The following is an 18,646-nucleotide window of genomic DNA, read 5'->3' as shown; positions in this document are numbered from 1 at the left end:
GTTCTTCATGTTCTTACGGTTGCTCGGAGTTTTCCAATCTCACAAAGCAATTTCTGATTATTGAAGCTTAGTGGCTCATATCTCAATTACCTTTGGTCTTTGGTGGACATCTTTCTTGGATCGCACTTTGTGCATGATTTATGAAAGATCCTTTTGATTTGAGTCTTGACCTACATTTCTACATGTTACATTTTCTTGTTCTTGAAAATGTAATAGATATGGCTGACATATGTGTTATGAAGGCCCTGTATATTGAGGCAGTTGATCTTTGTTTACAGCCAGAGAGGTAGTGATCGAATAAGTTGTAAATATACCTCTTGGAGGTTAGGATTGTATATATTTTTTATATTGGGCATGTAAGCCAAAGAATATAAACTGCATGTTGCAGGCAATTTTGATGTAAATCTTTGATTCTGTGATAATGCAAGATTTGTTTCGGCATGTTGACCATCATTTCTTGTGTCTAGTGTTGATTGTTTCCACTGTGTGACTCTTGTTGCATGGCTTGGACCATCTCCATTGGGGAAACTTCTTCCATGACAACGTCAGTTATGTAGTATAAGCAAGCCAAGTAAACAAGCCAATGCTTGCAAGGCCATGGAAGAGCATATCTGTGGACTTTGTAGGCAGTCTTCCAATGTCTAAGCATGGGTACAATTGTCTTTTTGCAGTGATTGATGGATTCAATAAGATATGTTTGTTGACTGTGTGTAAGAATAAACTAATAGGAAGTCATGCAATAGTTATTCTTCAAGAATGTTTGTGTTCATTTTGGACTTACCAAAAGTACACATCAAAGAGTGACACTCATTTCTTGGATGAGATTTTCTATAGGTTGTGTGAGAAAGGTAGAGGAATTGATGAAATAAAGGCCCTTTTAGGCAGCCTACCTAAGTAAGGAAGGGCATGGCCAATACTAAATCAATGGGAAAAGGCCACGACAAATGCAGTTCAAGTGGGAGGCTCTGATTGCGCCATCTCCAAGGCAATAGAACCATGTCTATATACCATATTAACAGGCTTTGATGAGGCTCATGAAATTACTTTTTGTTTTGGCTCCCACTGATGACAGCATAGAAGATTCAAGGCTACTTTTTTATTTGGTTGTCTTTGTACCTTACTCATGACCTAGTTAGGGAACTCTTGCACATACCAAAAAAATATCATCATTCATTTAATTTTTCAGTGACAGAATATGAAAACAAACCTGATGCAATGGAGCCTAGTTGGACTGATCACAAGGTGATCAATTGGTCCAAAAACCCTCTTCACTAAAGTCCTTCAACCAAATCTCTTGGTAAAGATGATCAAATGTGCAAGCACCAATCACAAGTGCTACAAAGATGATGCCAGGTTATCACAACCCTACACCCAAACAAGGAAAACTCTAATCACTAGGGAACCCTATGAACAAGACAACTTATCACAAGTTGCTTACAAGGCACACATTGAGCAATTTTGAGAAAACAACCTTAAACTTCTTCAAAATGTCCAAGGAAGACGCCAACACATGGGAATAGTCTATTTAGGTCACCAATGACATGAAACAATGGTTAAAACCAAACTATGTAAGTTTTTTCGCATAGTTGCTCTGTTAAACCATCCAAAAATGCTAGTGGCCATTTTTGATGAAAATTAGAATTTAAAGGAAATACCTCCACACAACCCAGGGAACAAAATTCAGTTTTGGAACCCTTTTGGGACTTGCAAAACATATTACGACACCAAGGTTTGATAACACAAACAAATGGGCTTTTGTTCACTTTCTCACTTAGGCAACTAGGGCAATTAGGCCTTCATTTCCAAAGGAAGTACATGTTCTCGGACTCCTTCCTGCAAAATAATGATGGGAACATGTGAGGACAACCCTAGACAAGTTCCAAACTTGATTTCAAGCCTTGATGCCAAGTCTGGTTGGAGTTGTGGGAGGTTTTGCATCCTTTTCCTAGATGCACATGGGGAATGCATGCCTAGGGCATCAGATTTCTCAATGATCCCTGCAAGTACAAACTTAAAACCACTTGCATCTTAAAATACATAACCAATACTAGGATTTCACCAAAGGCCATTAAATTCCCATGGTGAAGTCCTCGTCTATGCTTGAAAATGTTTCAAAACCCTAGGTTAGCAAGAAATCCAGCCCTACTTATACAAAAATGTGAGTATCTTGAGTTAGGTGATAGATGGAGACTTCAAACCAGAAGCATTGGAAAGTTACTTCATCCACCTATCCAAAAATGTAGGTCTTAAACTTCAGATGGATCCGTACAAATTCGTACAACACAGGACAGCAGGCTGTTTGCAGTAGAAACAGGGTTTTTTTTATTGATTTAAAAATTGAAATTACATTATCTCTCCTTCACTCTACCTATCACCCGCCTAAAATGGCTTATTATAGGCCTTCCAACGGTCATAAACAACATTTCAAACTTGTTATGGCCATTGGGGAAGATTTTGCTTTGATTTGCAAAAAGTTGCTTGACAACTTTTTAAACAATTTTGCACTTTTTGCACTTTATAAGCAAAGTTATGAAAACTTAAACCTAATGACCCAAATAGGTCCTAAACATGATAAAACATGAAATAATCCAAAATCCTAAGATTCTAGGCCTTTTGACCATCTTTGACCATAGTTGACCAAGGGCTTATAACAGTGCCAATCTTGGAACTAGATCATACAATTTGGTCTAGATGCCTATTTGATTAATCTTTCCAAGGTTTTATATTGAGATCTGAGGTTTTATATTTGGATCCGAGGTTTGATATTGATTTATTGTGGGTGCTCCTGCACCAAAACCCTAGAAAACGTTGTATTTTAGTCGGTTATTGCAGACTTTTCTAAATGCGACCATCACCTCTTAGTTCTTACCAATGGCAATATTTGACTCAAAGAAATAGTTAGACTTTTCAATGATTTAACTTTGTCAGGAATAGTAATGGTCTGCCTCTCCACTATTCCTTCCAAACAAATTCAGGAGTAAACTTTTAGGCCATCAATTTCAGAACAAGATTTAGAAAAATAGTAGAGTTTGTATTGGTTTGTCGAACTAATAGGGCTGCTAAATTTTCAAGATCGATGTTTGAGTTAGAAAAAGCACTAGGTCTCTTATTAGGCACAAGGCTGGTGGTCTAAAACAAATGACTTATCAATGATATATGCATTCTAAAGTTAAAATGAATGAGCTAGTCTAGTGAGCATGGTAGTGGCATATTTGAATTTTATATCAAAATCAAGTTTGACTTTTTTTAAGTATATCCACCTGGTGATTGTTCTAACTAATTTGAATGAAAAAATGGGATTTAATTTGTACACATGCATTAAAAGTTATTGTTGAAATATTCCTTGTGGGTATAATGTGCCTTTTTTGCTCCATCCCAACATTCCTGGAAAGGAATCTTGTTGAGTGTTGGTTTCAATATCCTAATAATGGAAAAGTGTACCAAAGGTCAAAATGAATATAAAGGCAGATCTAACTTTCAAGGAGCCTTTCATGCTTCTTTGAGATTTCCAAATCCTTATTGAGCATAGCATAGAGGATTGTGATGTGTGCATAAAAGTAATTAAATAGATAATTTAAGTTCTCTTAAGGTGACTTTATGTTCTAAAGGTAACTTACATTTTTTAATTAATTTGAAAAAACTGTGGCCTACAATGTGAACAAAAAAGTGTTAGCACTAGGCATGGGGTATAAAAGACTTCAAAGATTATTACTTAAAATTGACATTGAAATGGGGGATTTAAAAAATAATATATAATTTAGAAGTTCTCAAAAAAGTCACATTATTCAAGTATTGAAGGAAAAAGTGAAAGTTTGAAAGTTATGTAGAGAGGACTAGTTAGATTGAATATGTACTTGTCATTTGCTCTAAGTGAGAACGGGAGATCTTATATTTCTTGCGGATAGAAATCCTCTTGGAATACCAATCACAAAGATGAGAACCAGAGAAATCTAGGGACTCGCACCCCCCAACCCAAAACCTCAAAGTACCCGTCCTTGCACCGAGTACTTGGAGTACCCGAGTATCCCCTTCTCCATCATTCCACAACCACCCCACCACCGGACTTTTGATTTTTGAATGTTAATATTGGGTATATACTATGTTACTGTTGAGGCCTGAAATTTATACCCTACTAAATTCATGTAAATGAACTGGAAATTTCAGTCAACATTGAATGACTCGTAGGTGGTAGGCTTTTCCTATTGAGTTGAGTGAATCTCTGGGTTATGGGCCGGCTCCTTATGATAATCACCTAAGTTATGAATATTGAAACAAACTAGACTTGATAGGGAAAGGGGAAAAAGATGCACAAAGAAAACCTTAAAAATCTGAACCTAGCTAATAGGTGACACACCAAAAACTTATGAATATTAAACCTATAACTGATAGCAAATGGTAAAACCCTCCTTGTAGACAAACACTTCAATCTTATACAGATTTGCATAAATGTTTAATAATAAGGTCCTGATAATGAGAGTTAAGGAAAAGAAAGACATTCACATAACTCTTCCAAAATAGAATATCACGAACTAGAACCTGTAATCAAAGTACAACCTGCAACTAGGTGATAGATGACACAAAATGACAAGGAATCCTAAGATTCACTTCCCACTTTATCAATTAAATATTTTCACACAAAGAAATAGAAAGGAAAGAAGGCTAGATTTCAAGAAGAAGCTGCCACAAATGATTCAATTGTATTTCAAATCCAAAATGAGTTACAGAAAAACACTCAGGGTTAAAGAAATGCCACAAAATGCCTTTTCAGCATAATCTGAACTCTAAAACAATCGGAGTCCAAGAGACTAAGTACAAACTCCTTGGGTGGGGTTGAATCCATGAAAAAAGCCTCCAAAAAAGGAGTCGTAATCACCAAAATGATGACTAACTACCTGATAATTTCCACTAAGTCATTATGAAACCCATGACTCATGTCAAACTGCCCCAAAAATGCTCCAACTGGCCATAAAGACCTCCAAACCGACTAGGCAAAGTCAAATCCGACCCCAAACTTAACTACTAAAATTACTCCTTGTGACTCCAACTTGATTTGCCACTTGGTCGGAAACAATGACTCTCCCCTCGCTCTTGGACATGTGTCTTTAGACTTAAAGACTATGACATATGAATAAGTCTACCCACCTTTATTCTTTCATCAAGAATAGAAAATATTAAATGATTTATAATTATATCTATTACAAGATTCAAGAAGAGTTGGCAGATTAACGGATTTTCGGATGATTCATTAACAGAAGAACAAATGTGTTCCTTATAAAGAATTACAAGGACGTTGTTTCTAAAAGAAACAACGTAGACTGAAGACGGAATTAGAAACAAAACTAGAGACAAGATAGGAAACATTCCTATCTGGACTGAAGAAAAAAGAGACGGAATAGGAAACATTCCTATCTAGACTGAAAGACGGACTACAGACAAGTAGTTGACTATTATAGAAAGTATAAGATATTATCTTAATACCCTCCCTTAATGGTCAACATACGAATGTCGGAACATTCTAGGATAATTGAGACCCTCCCTAGATCTACAGAATGCTGAAACCAAGAAGCTTTGCCAGAAGAGTGCTATGACTCAAAATAAGTTGCAATTACAAAACTTCGTTTTTGTGGAAAAAACGGTAAAACCCAAAACCTCACGCAACCTTGCATATTACAGACAACTTGAAATGATTTTTGAGGGGAAAATCAACAAACCCAGAATCTCACACAACCTTGCGTATTACAGACAACTTGAAATGATTTTTGAGGAGAAAATCAACAAACCCAAAATCTCACGCAACCTTGCGTATTACAGACAACTTGAAATGATTTTTGAGGAGAAAATCAACAAACCCAGAATCTCACGCAACCTTGCGTATTACAGACAACTTGAAATGATTTTTGAGGAGAAAATCAACAAACCCAAAATCTCACGCAACCTTGCGTATTACAGACAACTTGAAATGATTTTTGAGGACAAAATCAACAAACCCAGAATCTCACGCAACCTTGCGTATTACAGACAACTTGAAATGATTTTTGAGGACAAAATCAACAAACCATAAAAAACAGAAACAGATTCAGAAGGCGAAAAATGCAGCTTCGCCTTGATCAGGACCCGGAGAAGTCGAACACTGCCTAACACCCAGAATAAGTTGATCGGTGTTTTGATATTTGAAGATTGCGATGATGTGCTGCTTCCAGATTCCATAATTGCGACCATTGAATTTGGAATTATGCTTGAGCAAAATATTTGTCAGAGATGCCATGGCACGTTTTCCAATGAAAAACAGTGAAAATCTGTGAAGGCACGTTCTTCGAGGCAAAAATACGAAAGACCTAGAAGAATTAGAGAATGACCCAGAAGAGAGCTCGAAAAACTCAGAAGGAATCTGCTGTTTTTTTTGGATCCGCTGGCTCGAAAATCGAGGCACCCAGAAAAAACGGATGACAACCCAGTTGAGCTCTCGAAAAACCCACCAAGAACCTGCAAACACAATATTTTTTCAACCCCAAAAATTAGGGTTTCGAAAAAAAACGGCCCTGGCTGAAAAAAGCTTGAAAAAACTTCAAATTTCTTGATAAAAATGGCGGATTATTTTCAAGGATCGATGTGCATGGACGAATGGGGCTAGAGTGTGCTGAACAAACACCAAAAAACGGCGTGAGTTTGCAAAGCCGAATGCAGAAAAATCTTCCCACGATTTTTAGAAAAGAGACCTAGCTGAATTTCGAAAAATTTGGGCAAATAATTTCGAATGAAATTATAAACTTTTCAAAAAGTTCAAGAACTAGGCTTTGATACCATGTTACAAGATTCAAGAAGAGTTGGCAGATTAACGGATTTTCAGATGATTCATTAACAGAGGAACAAATGTATTCCTTATAAAGAATTACAAGGACGTTGTTTCTAAAAGAAACAACGTAGACTGAAGACGGAATTAGAAACAAAATTAGAGACAGGACAGGAAACATTCCTATCTGGACTGAAGAAAAAAGAGACGGAATAGGAAACATTCCTATCTAGACTGAAAGACGGACTACAAACAAGTAGTTGACTATTATAGAAAGTATAAGATATTATCTTGATAATATCATCTAATACTTCTTTTACAAAGACCAAACTTATGCAAAATAAGAAATGTTCAACAAAATTATTAAGCAACCCTTGCCCACGACACATAAATATATTCAATGTGATTTTGACAAATAAAATCCCACGTAAAACCATCGGACTTCAAAACTTATGAAAAGAAATTGAGGGTAAACATATCTGTCATTTACAACCCTAAACGCATTCATTTCTTCATCTTGCATTTGGAGTCTGGAAAATTCAGAAGAGGAGAAAATATAGGTTTCCAATATAAGAAAATCGTTCTTTGGCATTTTACTGCTGTCGTGATCCTTTTCCTCATGCCATGGCTGGAGTTTCTGATGCTATCATGGCTATTCTGTAACATTTCCTCTTTGTATTTTTGGCTTTTGATGCCATGGATATTTGCTGCATTTTGGGAAACTGGAGTTTTCTGCTGGGAGCCGTTATTGATAGAAATTCACCCCTACATCATTATTGGAATTTTTGTATTTGCCAAAGGTCATTTAAAGAAGGTGAAATGTTTTATTTGCCTCTTTTCTTCCATTTCTCTTGCGGCTTCTTAGATATCTGCGGATTATGATCTTTATTTTCCTTTATTGTTCCACTATCAAACTTCTAGATTATAATACCTGCATGTTATTTCTTTTGCTCTTTCTTGGCATCTACAGGCCATGCCAGGAGATTATTTTTGGATTATGGGGAAGATGTTCGAAGAACAAGTAACCGTCATTGATAGAGCTTCTGTGATGAATCTTGCCTCTTATTTTACCACTGATGTCTTTCATCATTTTGCTGGAAACAAAGAAAGAGTAAGAAATATTTTTCTGAACCTCCAATATCTGGCTATTGTGGGCCATTTGCAAATTACTAGCTAATTTTCTTGAAATTCCTCATGTCTGAATTTTACTACTGTCTGAACGCTATTAGCTTGTGGGTATTTCTGCATAAAAGTTATGGCACCAAGGGTTTATATTTATTCCTTACTCTTTTTGGAATAGGGCCAAGGGTTTCATTTTTTGCTAAGAAATGGATTTACATTTTTTTTTCTCTTTCAATTCATCCAGCTTTTCGCATATTTCAGGTGCAATTAGCATTCTGTATCTTTTCTCATCACTTCGGTTGAAGTTAATGACTTCATTTATCAGTTCGTGGATATAGACAAGCTCAATTGTAATAGATGTAAATGCCTTCTTCATAATTTTTAGATTCAATATCCCTGCCTGCTCATGTTGGTAGCCACGGCTTGTAGAGAAGCATCATTGATCACTTATTACCACACTGACCTGGTAAAGATTTAATGGGCTTTGAGAAAAAATTCATTTTGCTAACTGAAATATTCATTTCCTTTGTTTAGTTGTGATTCCTGCCCTTAGTTCTTCCACTTATTCTGGGTCTACAACCTCGTACTGAAAACTTTTTTGGGTATTTGTACAGCTGCAATTATTTAGGAAGCCATGCTTTCGTCTACTGAAACTCTCCTTTTGCATAGGCATATAACAAACAAATTTGCCATGAAAATTTTCTAAAGGTTTAACCTCTCTTTACTCACAGCATGAGTACATTTCTCTATCTGGGTGCTTTCTTCAATTCAAATTTGCATTATCTCCCTACAATCACTGCAGATGCTCATGAATTTGTGTGTCTTTGTCTGCTTGAGAGTTTCTTCTCGTTTATCTTTTGCAGGCTGCCATTCTCTGTCACTTTTCATGCCATTTATTTTAACTAGTAACACTTGAATGAGAGAACGAAATGTGTGAAATAAAAGATTGCTATGTCCATATATTTGCAGATTTTACTGTTGTTTCAAGTTGTGAAGTATTCTCCAAATTTTGCAAGCTATAGCCTTCAGCTTTCCGTTTGTACTTTTGACTGGAGAAATTCATTCATTTGATACTGCTTCATTATTCAGCAATCACTCATACAACTTCCATTTTGGCCTCTTCCCTCTTACTGAAAACATCCTTTCAGTTTCATCTCCTCTGAATGCACAATTTGCTTGTCTGCTCTGTATTTTGAAATGATGCTCAAACTGTCCATTCTACTCTATATTTCTTGCGTCTCTTCACACTGAAATATAGAGCCTCTACTTCTCTTAGGGCCCGTTTGGATGCAAGCATAGGAATGGAGAATAGGGATGCAATATTCGGAATAGGAATGGCTTTTCCAGTAACAGCTATTTTTTGGAATGGGTATAAGCTCATTTTAGAGATAAAATGGGAATATGTATCCCTATTCCCTATTAAATTTAAAGAACCAAACGGAGAATAGAAAACGTATTCCAAAATTTCTATTCCTATTCTAGCAACCAAACGAGCCCTTGGAGTCCATTATTACACTTAGATGCATATATTAAAGCAAAAGGTTTCAAAACTGATAGAAGTGTCCCTTTAATGCTTTACCATTATGAATGATACTTGCTGTTCGTAATCAGAAAGAAGATATAAACAAAAGGTTTCACACATGTTGCATATTCCTTTTATGCTTACATTTAGTTGATTTAAATGCAGACTCTTTCATGTACTTCTGATATATGCATGTGACTTGTGATCTCCTGCTGACATATACCTCATTTTCTATGCAAATGTACAAGATGGCGCTAGGACAACATATGTATGTATAAGAGGAGGTACTGGTATTGCTTAGATCTTTTGATCTAAATCATTTCTCTTTCTCTTGCAGGACACAACTGAAACTCTGGATGCAAGGCATAGGGCAGCTAGCACTAAAAAGCAAACAAGAGGACATTCAACCAGTCATTCACCACAGGCAATGACTGGTTACCCATGACCTATTACATACCTATTCTTTTCTTTTCTTCCATGTTCATTACATTTGTATACAATAGGTAATAGCTTAGCAGTTGAGTAATAGAGGCTACTCTTACAGCCCTTTGTGTGAGAGGTGCATGCACATTCAGCTTGTTAGTTGCATTTCATCAAATGTATATATTAGTTATACTCATCTCTTGATAATGAATACAAAAGGACATTTCAGCTTAATTTTCAGTTTTACAATAGAAAAGATTTGCAAACAGAACATCTGATTGTAAACATGAATTGAACATGCACTTTTTGTGAAATATTCTGCTTATATGAAACTGAATTATAACATAAGTAACAAATTCAGTAACAGTTACTATGTTGAATGTTCAATAGTTGTGGTTTGTGTTGCAATTTTGCTAAGCTCAAGTATTTATTTGGCATGTTATGCTGAAACATCATTTCATAATAACTAGCATTTCAAGTTCTATATGTATAGTATACATCTCCCCTGCCCCCAACATTTTCCAAGATTCCATTACATCTCTGCACCCAACTGTCTACCCCATGCTTCTTTTTGCCTTATTATTTTTCATATTGGTTGTGTTTGTATAAATGAGTACAAGATAGACATGCTCATCAAATGTGAACTGATCCATTCTGGACCAATCATTGGTGGTAGATGTCCAAAGAGGCATTGGGAAGAAAACCCCGCTTCCTCGGACTATTGAATTGGGCTTATTATATATATTCTCTTGAGAATACATCTAAAATTTATAAGATGAAGTAGGATAAAAATTAAAACAACAATTTTTTGGCAGGAAAACAAATGCAGAATAAAAATTTTGACAGGAACAGGGAATAAGAATACTCACGAGGTCTTCACATAGACTCTTATCAACTATAGTTATATCTCGCGATGATTCAGCAATGTGCAATACAATGAGTAAAACAAAATTGATTTAATATTTCTTGATTTCAGTTTGTTTCCTTATGAGTAATCATTAATTACCTATGTTATCAGGTTCATCCCTGCTGCCCGGATTCAGGTCCAGGTCTGGGTTCGCTGCAGGTCCGCGTAGGGTCCTTATTTCGGACAATGGGCTTGCCTGGGTCATGTTGGAGCAAACCAACAACAAACCCGGATGGACTTAGGGCAATAGGGTCCAAAATGTGACATAAACAACTTTAAAGAGTTTTTTTTTTTTTTTTTTCAATGTAACCCTAAAAGGAACCTAATAGAAAACATTTCACTCGTCTAATCTCTCATTTTGAGGAGGAGCATGATATAGCAGCATGTAGGACTAGTGGAACCGGTTTGGCTTCCAATGATGAGGATCTAGATATAGTTGTAGCCGAGGATGAAGCCACTGATCCCTCATTTTTTGATGACCCATTTGACCCTTGAAGGGCATTTGATACTGTGATCATTGATAAACTACTAAACACTTGTCATTTATCATTATGTTTCAAATTTTATTATTTGATTACCTAGTCTATGTTTTGCAATTTCATTTTTCAATTTGGTAATTAAATGTATGATTTTCTTTACAATCATGAAGATAGATTAATGAGCAAGTATTTAATGATTATCGTTAGCATTTGGCATCAATCAATGATCAAGCAACATACATTCATATTGTGAAATGACTTAGTTTTGCAATTACAAACGTTTCTCTTTTTTTTAAGTGTATATAATGCACACACACACACACACACACAAACCCACCCACGAACCCAAATGGTAAATTTTTCTTTTGACCGAACCCATTAACCTGAATCTGTCCCCAAGCCCGAATCGTCAACTTAGTTAATTACCAATTAGTAATCTCATGAAATTTCTAGACACTCAATATATCCAGATGGATTCCCCTATTTATGAGATCTTGACACGTACTGAAATCAGGGGTGCATTACACAAGTTCTTGGTATGCAGCCACACAGCCCTGAAATTTGCAGTAAAATTGGCTACATACTGCCAGTTGTTGTCAACCATCACAATCCATCTACATATTTGTCACATATGGTAGTCCAATAATTGTTCAATGAAATACTTCCAGCCATTCTAGAGCCCAAATTATATTAGCGGGAGAATAATCCATGTGCACACGGCAAACTCCTGATCAATACAAATGTGTCCTGGTTAATGCATTGTCTGTTTTTCGTATTAAGATAAAAATGATAATATTTTGAAGCTAGGAACTCGGCTTGTACAGAAAACTCTATATCTAATACCAGACAAAGCAAAAAGAACAACAAGGACACTTTTTGGTAGCTTGAAATGCTAAACATTGTTTTACAAACTCTATGCTAGTGTGTAAGGGATTGAACGCATCGTGCTCAAGTAACAATCTTGATTGTGTGTCTCTTAAAACGGCAAAAATGCATTATTTTTCTTAATGAGAATAGACCGTACAAATTGTCTAACATATAAAATATACTGCAAAAACCCATTAAACCACAACTCAAACAACCTTCTCAAATATATGACAATACCTTTTTAGCACCAGCCAATGCACAGAATATTGACAGTATTCCTGTGCCACATCCTACATCCACAACAACCTGCAGCTCCATCATCAATTGCATAGCAACAGAAAACCAATTTTATTATAAGTTAAATTACATAATACAAAGACTACAGTTACGCAACCATGTAAACTATAACAACTAGAGACTTTCTTTTAAAAGTTCTCATAAAACTCAACAACACAATCTACATAACAAAATTCGGACTATTACCTTTCCTTGAATGGTGCTTCGATAATGCAAAATGGCAGCTCTATAAGTTTCTGTACGCACACGATCCTACAAGAAATATGAACTTTGACATACATACTCTCCTCATATTATTAACCAAAGAAAGACCAGACTTCAAATACAAACTTTTTCCAAAGAATAGGCTTGGGACTACAAAAAATACTTTAAAAGACTATATCTTAAGCAAAAAGCTCAAATGGCACTTAATGTACAGTTGGAAGACACTGCAGCAAGTGGACATCCTCTAGAATAAGTTAACATACACACAATCGTGAGAAGACATACAATACACTTGTAAACTTCACTCATTCTCTGAGAATGAGTGAAATCAGATTCAATACTCAAAAGATACAAAAAAAACATACTATATTAACAACATATCTTTTCAATGTTGTTTCTAAGAAAATTAATGAAACCAGAAGTTTTTGTGAAATTGCCTCTAAGATGTGCTGTCATAAATGTGCCATGCACAATCCATTTCACAGGCACCTTGTGACAATCATAATAAATAACCACTTTTTATTGTAAAAACTTAAAGGAAAACAATTGTGATGTCCATTTTTATTGATGGTATAAAATTAATATTGTGAAGTCGGAAATTGATTATTACTGTGATATAAATTTTATTAGAAAGATTGACAAATAAATACATATAAATGAATTAGTTAAAGAACATGATAGATATTAAAAAATTCTAATCAATCTACTCAATGAAGATTCATTACAAATCTTATTAAGCTTAGACATAATCAAGACGGTCTAATGACAGTCCTTGCATAATCAATGAAGAGAAAAATAAAGATTCATTAACCAATTTTGCTTCATTCTTTATTATGATAGGACCTGCCAGTTCAAAATGGTAATTTGAAACCCATGTTGTTCCATTTTCAGAAACACTACATTCCAAACCACTCCAAAGCCACTAGTGCAGAGGCAGAGCAGTCCATTTTTTGAAACACTCTACATTCCAAATCACACCAAAGCCACTAGCTCAATGGCAGGGCAGTCCAACAACATATGGCCACCCCTAGGTTCAAATCTTGTATGGTCCAGCAAAAACTAAATAGTAAGAGGCATGAGAATTAGATTATGAGCCCCTGGCACAAATATGTGGCTTGAGGGGGGAGATGGGAACATTCCACATTCTGAGCAATACAATGGGCAATAGCTCAATGAAAGAGCAGCCCAGCAGGCTATGGTAGGTCCTAGTGGCAAATACTAACTGGTCTGTAGAAATTTAGCATTCAGTGGCACGGCCAATCACTTACAAAACAATAGATGAGCAGCCTATATATCTTTCTTCTACTAGGTCTGACATTTGTTTTGTTGTTAGCATTGTCATATGACTTCTTGGTAAACTCAAACTTGATTGTAGTAGGAGCAAAGAGGATCTTGTGGATCATTAAATGTGTGGTGGATATCAGCTCTTGGGTTACCGAGTCACAGATTGGGATGATAGGTATATATTTAATCTTGGAATATGTGCAATATCTTGGGTAAACAAGAAGCAATAGACTGTTGATTTGTCAAGAATGGTACAAGTTAGTATTTTGACATTATGTAAAAGAGGATCTTCTCTAATTTATAATCACATCATAAGCTGCTTACAGGTATACTTCATGATTAACAGGGTCTTTTCAATCAAGTCAAAAATAAAGTCTTCTATATATAACAAGAACATTAAACAAGCTGTTGTACCTTTTTCCATTTTCTGCGTTTCCATATTTTCTCCAATCTATGTTTTGAGTTTCCTATTGACACCTCTCTTTGGAAAAGGGTATCCAAAATTCAGAACTAATCAAAAAAATATAAATATGAGTTTTGAACACTGTCTGGAAAAAAAAAGCATAAACTAAAGAGAATACAAAGGATTGTGTATTATAGGGACTGTCTGAAATTGTAAAACAAGCCAAGAACACAAAAAATCTAAAAGAAACCAAAGACATGGTAGACAACAACCAATAAAAATGGCACACTACAACTATGAAGTAAAAAGCTTTTTGAAAGATGAAAACACATATAAGTATTTATTATTTATGCTAACTTGTATTTGAAAACTTTAACATTATAGGAAAAAAAAAATTAAAACATTACAATATATCACTAGCAGCCAAAATCAGAAAAAAAATTTAAAAATACAAAAATTCTAAAACTATATTGAACTAATAGATTTACACAAAATATATCAAATATTCAAAAATCAACTAGAATACACATTATAAGTTAAAAGAATTGTGGAATTAGTTCATGTTCTTGGGCAATATATGTCACAGACTAGCTTCACACAGAGAGTTATACCATCATATACAAGTTTTAGAGAGTGCCTGTAAGGTAATCGACAACAGTTTAGTCAGTCTCAATGTCTAGTTCTACATTGTTGATCTGGTTATTATAACTATAACCGTACAATGAAAATAAATTTCTGTACCCTAAAGGTCAACTTCCATCCTACGTATAAAGTTAACAACCTTAGCATCTTCACTTTGAGAAGATTTTCATCTTCAAATTTTCTATTATTATGAATTAGAGTGCAGAATACCTTCGCCTTTTACCTTTTATAGTTATAGTAATCTCCACAAATACTCTTTCTTTAGCAATCATGTGAAGCAAAAGGACCTTCAACATTGTGAGACCACTTTTTATTAGTCAACAGTAGCCTGATAAAGTGAAAATTAATAATGACAAAACATATTTTGCTTAAATAAATATAATGAAATAGTTAACCTAAAACATGCATCCAGCACAACAATTATAGGACTGTATAATGTTTAAACATTTCGTATTTCTCAAAAGGTCCGATCCATAAATAGAGTCACAAATTGCTATTCCACGCATTCCGAATTGAAAAAAGATAAGTGAAATGTGTTTTGAATACATGCTTTAGGGGTTACGCACAAGGTTCCAGCAATGCTTTTCATGTTTTTCACTTTTGGAAGCAGCTTTGTGTTTCTTATTTTATGCTTTTGTAAGAAATGGGCCATATAGATCTGTTGAAATATGGAAGGACAGATAGAAATGGTTATTTTTGTCTGTGTCTCAATCTGAGGGTGTTAAAAAATGAGATGAGGCTGGGCATGTTGTTTCATTTGGCATAGACGAAAGATAATATGAATCAAACAAGTCCTAGATAGTCTTTCATAAAAGTATATTACTCATTAAAATTGTGTCTCATGGTATCCAAGGGCATGTAAAGGGGGGGAGAACATGTGCATGAATCTAGTTCAAATTTCCCTCATAGCAATAGGACAGAATTTTGACAAGGATGTGTTAAACAATTACAGGGTACAAACAAGTGTGACCCATGCTTATAAATCTTGTCTCATTGTGTCAATGGTATTTTACTATTCACTATTCAAGAAAGGAATCTGGCAAGCTGTGGTTTAAAATAATTGGGTATGTTTGAGTACATTTCATGATTATAGATCTTATGGTTCTGATCGCTAATATTTGTCTCACCATATGTGCAGTGTTGTTGGGTGTCAGGCTAACAAGAGAATTTATAAGACCGTGACTCAGATTCAAATTCACTTGCAACGCCCGAGGTTCAACTGTAATTTTTACTTTGGTTCTAATATACGGTCTATTTTATCAAAAAGAAATGCCTAATCTTTCCAATTCCAATCACATGTAATAAAACTAAAAAGAATGGTCCAACTTCACAAACAATGCTTGTAAAGCAACTCATAACCTCACCCAAAATTTACCAAGAAACTGAAGACATCGTCTAGTGATATTTAGTCAAAATATTACCCAGAACAATTGCATACCGTAGCGTTTCTAAATATAATCTCACATGTACTGAGATTGACAAATATGTATAATATATCCGACAATGCTTTCATGGAAACTCTCAACCTCTTTCAAAATTCACCGATAAAAAAACATGCGTCATCCCATGCTCTATTAATTGTCAAAACTCAAAAGCGCTTTGCCCAAACCAAATTCTCGACTTCGACAGCTTAAATTTAATCTTCCGTGTAGGACCGAAGGTTTCAGAACATGCTTCAATCTGTGAGCTGAGTTTATAAATCTTAAGAGTATGATTCAGGCAAATCCATTATGTCTTTCGAGGGAAACGATAACCTCTCCCATGAAGTATCAAGTGAAGAAAAACACATCTAAGAGTTTGCAATTTTCAAATGGGTTTTACTCTCTACAAATTAATTAATGCTTGATGCTTCTAAATTCAATCACTAATCCATTACTCAAAGTTAGGATGTGTCTCAAATCCTGAGAATGTAGTACAAGCCCACCAACAATGCTTTCAAGACAAAACAGAGCCTCAGCTATCAAATGGGTTCTATAAGAACCTTCATTTAAAGCATGTATTCATGCTTACCATTGCACAAACATATTACATTTATGAACTCGGTACGGTCCAAAGCAATCATACCGTCATATGCACTTCAGAATTAACTCTCCCTTCCCCACCCAAAAACTCAGCAATAAATAGCTGGACGAGAAAGCTCACCTTGATCATTTCTTCATGAATTCCAACATGGGCATATGAGCCGAAATACAAAGCATCATTTTCAGTACTACTACTACAAGAGGTTCCCTGCTGTTGAGCAGCCCAAGCAAGCCTGGCATCCCTTGAATTTCTACTACTTCTGCGGCTGCTGCAAGCGCTATTAAAGCTCCCGCGTTTGTGACCGCTGAACATGGCTGCTGAATGTACACTGTTTATATATACTCCCTCCAACTTCCAGCTTTCAAACGGTTAAAAATGTGACTTGCAGAAGAAAGCAAATGGGGTTTTGGGATATTGTTAAGGCCAGTGAATAAGGGTTTAAGCCATTATTAATTTGATGGATGTGCCTCCTTTCTGACATGGTGACGCTGCTCCACCTGTCCCTTTTATTTATATTTATACAATTTGAAGCGAAATCATTAAGACAGGATTCAACAAAAACGCTTCGTTTACACTTTTATAGGACTGTTGTCTGAAAGCCGGACCTTTCCTTTTTGAAACTACACGTTCCGATTGGCTTGAACTTGCGGCAAATTTTGTATTATTTGGTATAATTCAGCGGTCTCACATGTTGGACACACATTAAAAAATATTTAACAGGCGGTTCCTGATGCATATTGTAGATTTCCAAAGATTTTTTGGCCTTTAAAACTATTAGTGTTGTGACATGTCATGTGAGTGTTCATTCGTCGCACAAAACACTATGCGTCATTTTTTATTATTGTATATTAAAAGATTTTAGTGTTAATTTGTTATTCAAGATATTTCAATATTTTTATAGCTAATTGGCCAAAGTCTAGATTATTTATTTATTATTATTGTTATTGTTATACTCAGAATTTACCATTGTGTTAAAGGCTTGGTATGTGTGCACAATAAACATTAGTAAGATAATTTATATCTTTATTATTTTCTCTCCCTCGGTACCCATGGAATACACCTTTTTAGACTTTTCCTTCGTCGAGGTTCATCCTGTCTTTTTAAGAATTTGTCTTCATCACAAATTTTGTCAATATCTTTGCACCCATTTTCACCCACAATGAACTTTATAAGCTCTTTTTTCAAAATGGCTTATGGTTTGATTATCCTCCTCCAAAGAAATGGGTGTTGCGGGAACATTGACATCATGATATGAGACATGGACTGCAGGAGTATTTGAATTGTATAAGCCGCTACATGCCAAAAGAGAAAAGACGTGATATTATATAAGGAACTAATAAGGAAGGGTTAAAAATATTGTGCCAAAGAAAATATTTGTACCTAAAACTTTTAGTGTTTCTATTAACTTCTTGAACATAATCTTACAATATGTAGATTTTTACAATTACAATTGTCTAAATCCCTCTAATTTCCCTGTACTTCAACAAATTGGTATGTAACATCTATTAGAATTGTATCTACAATTAATTTAAACATTGAACAACTTACATTATTCAATATAACCTTTAGATAAATTATAATTACATCATTGAATCATAACTGGAACACTTATTATCATTTCCCAACTATTCATTTTTAAACATTGTTATTAAATAGATAGGATTGGGTTAGGAGAGTCTACCCA

At 35.1% G+C, this 18,646-nt stretch overlaps 1 protein-coding gene across 3 annotated transcripts in view; it reads right to left on the bottom strand.

The window, feature by feature from the left end:
• Window positions 1-17,666, bottom strand: part of LOC149546411 (putative protein arginine N-methyltransferase 6) — a 248,429-nt gene extending 230,763 nt beyond the window's left edge. For 2 of the 3 annotated variants that reach the window (XR_016353711.1, XM_089791185.1), the window contains exons 1-3: window positions 17,083-17,452; window positions 12,594-12,659; window positions 12,348-12,416 (exon numbers count right to left, since the gene is read on the bottom strand). Coding sequence is in view for 2 of the 3 variants with exons in the window: in XM_089791185.1 (XP_089647311.1) it covers window positions 12,348-12,416; window positions 12,594-12,659; window positions 17,083-17,274 (327 nt within the window). In the remaining variant the exon portion in view is untranslated. Of the gene's footprint in view, window positions 1-12,347; window positions 12,417-12,593; window positions 12,660-17,082 lie in introns of all 3 variants that reach the window. The other variant, XM_089791186.1, reaches the window with a different exon arrangement.
• Between the last annotated feature and the right edge of the window lie 980 nt (window positions 17,667-18,646).

This window comes from Cupressus sempervirens, chromosome 7, assembly GCF_028749045.1.
Source record: "Cupressus sempervirens isolate cs-2001-9-10 chromosome 7, ASM2874904v1, whole genome shotgun sequence".
In the NCBI taxonomy this organism is placed as follows: Eukaryota; Viridiplantae; Streptophyta; class Pinopsida; order Cupressales; family Cupressaceae; genus Cupressus; species Cupressus sempervirens.
The sequence above is the reverse complement of the archived record's forward strand: the minus strand, read 5'-3'. Positions and strand labels throughout refer to the sequence as shown.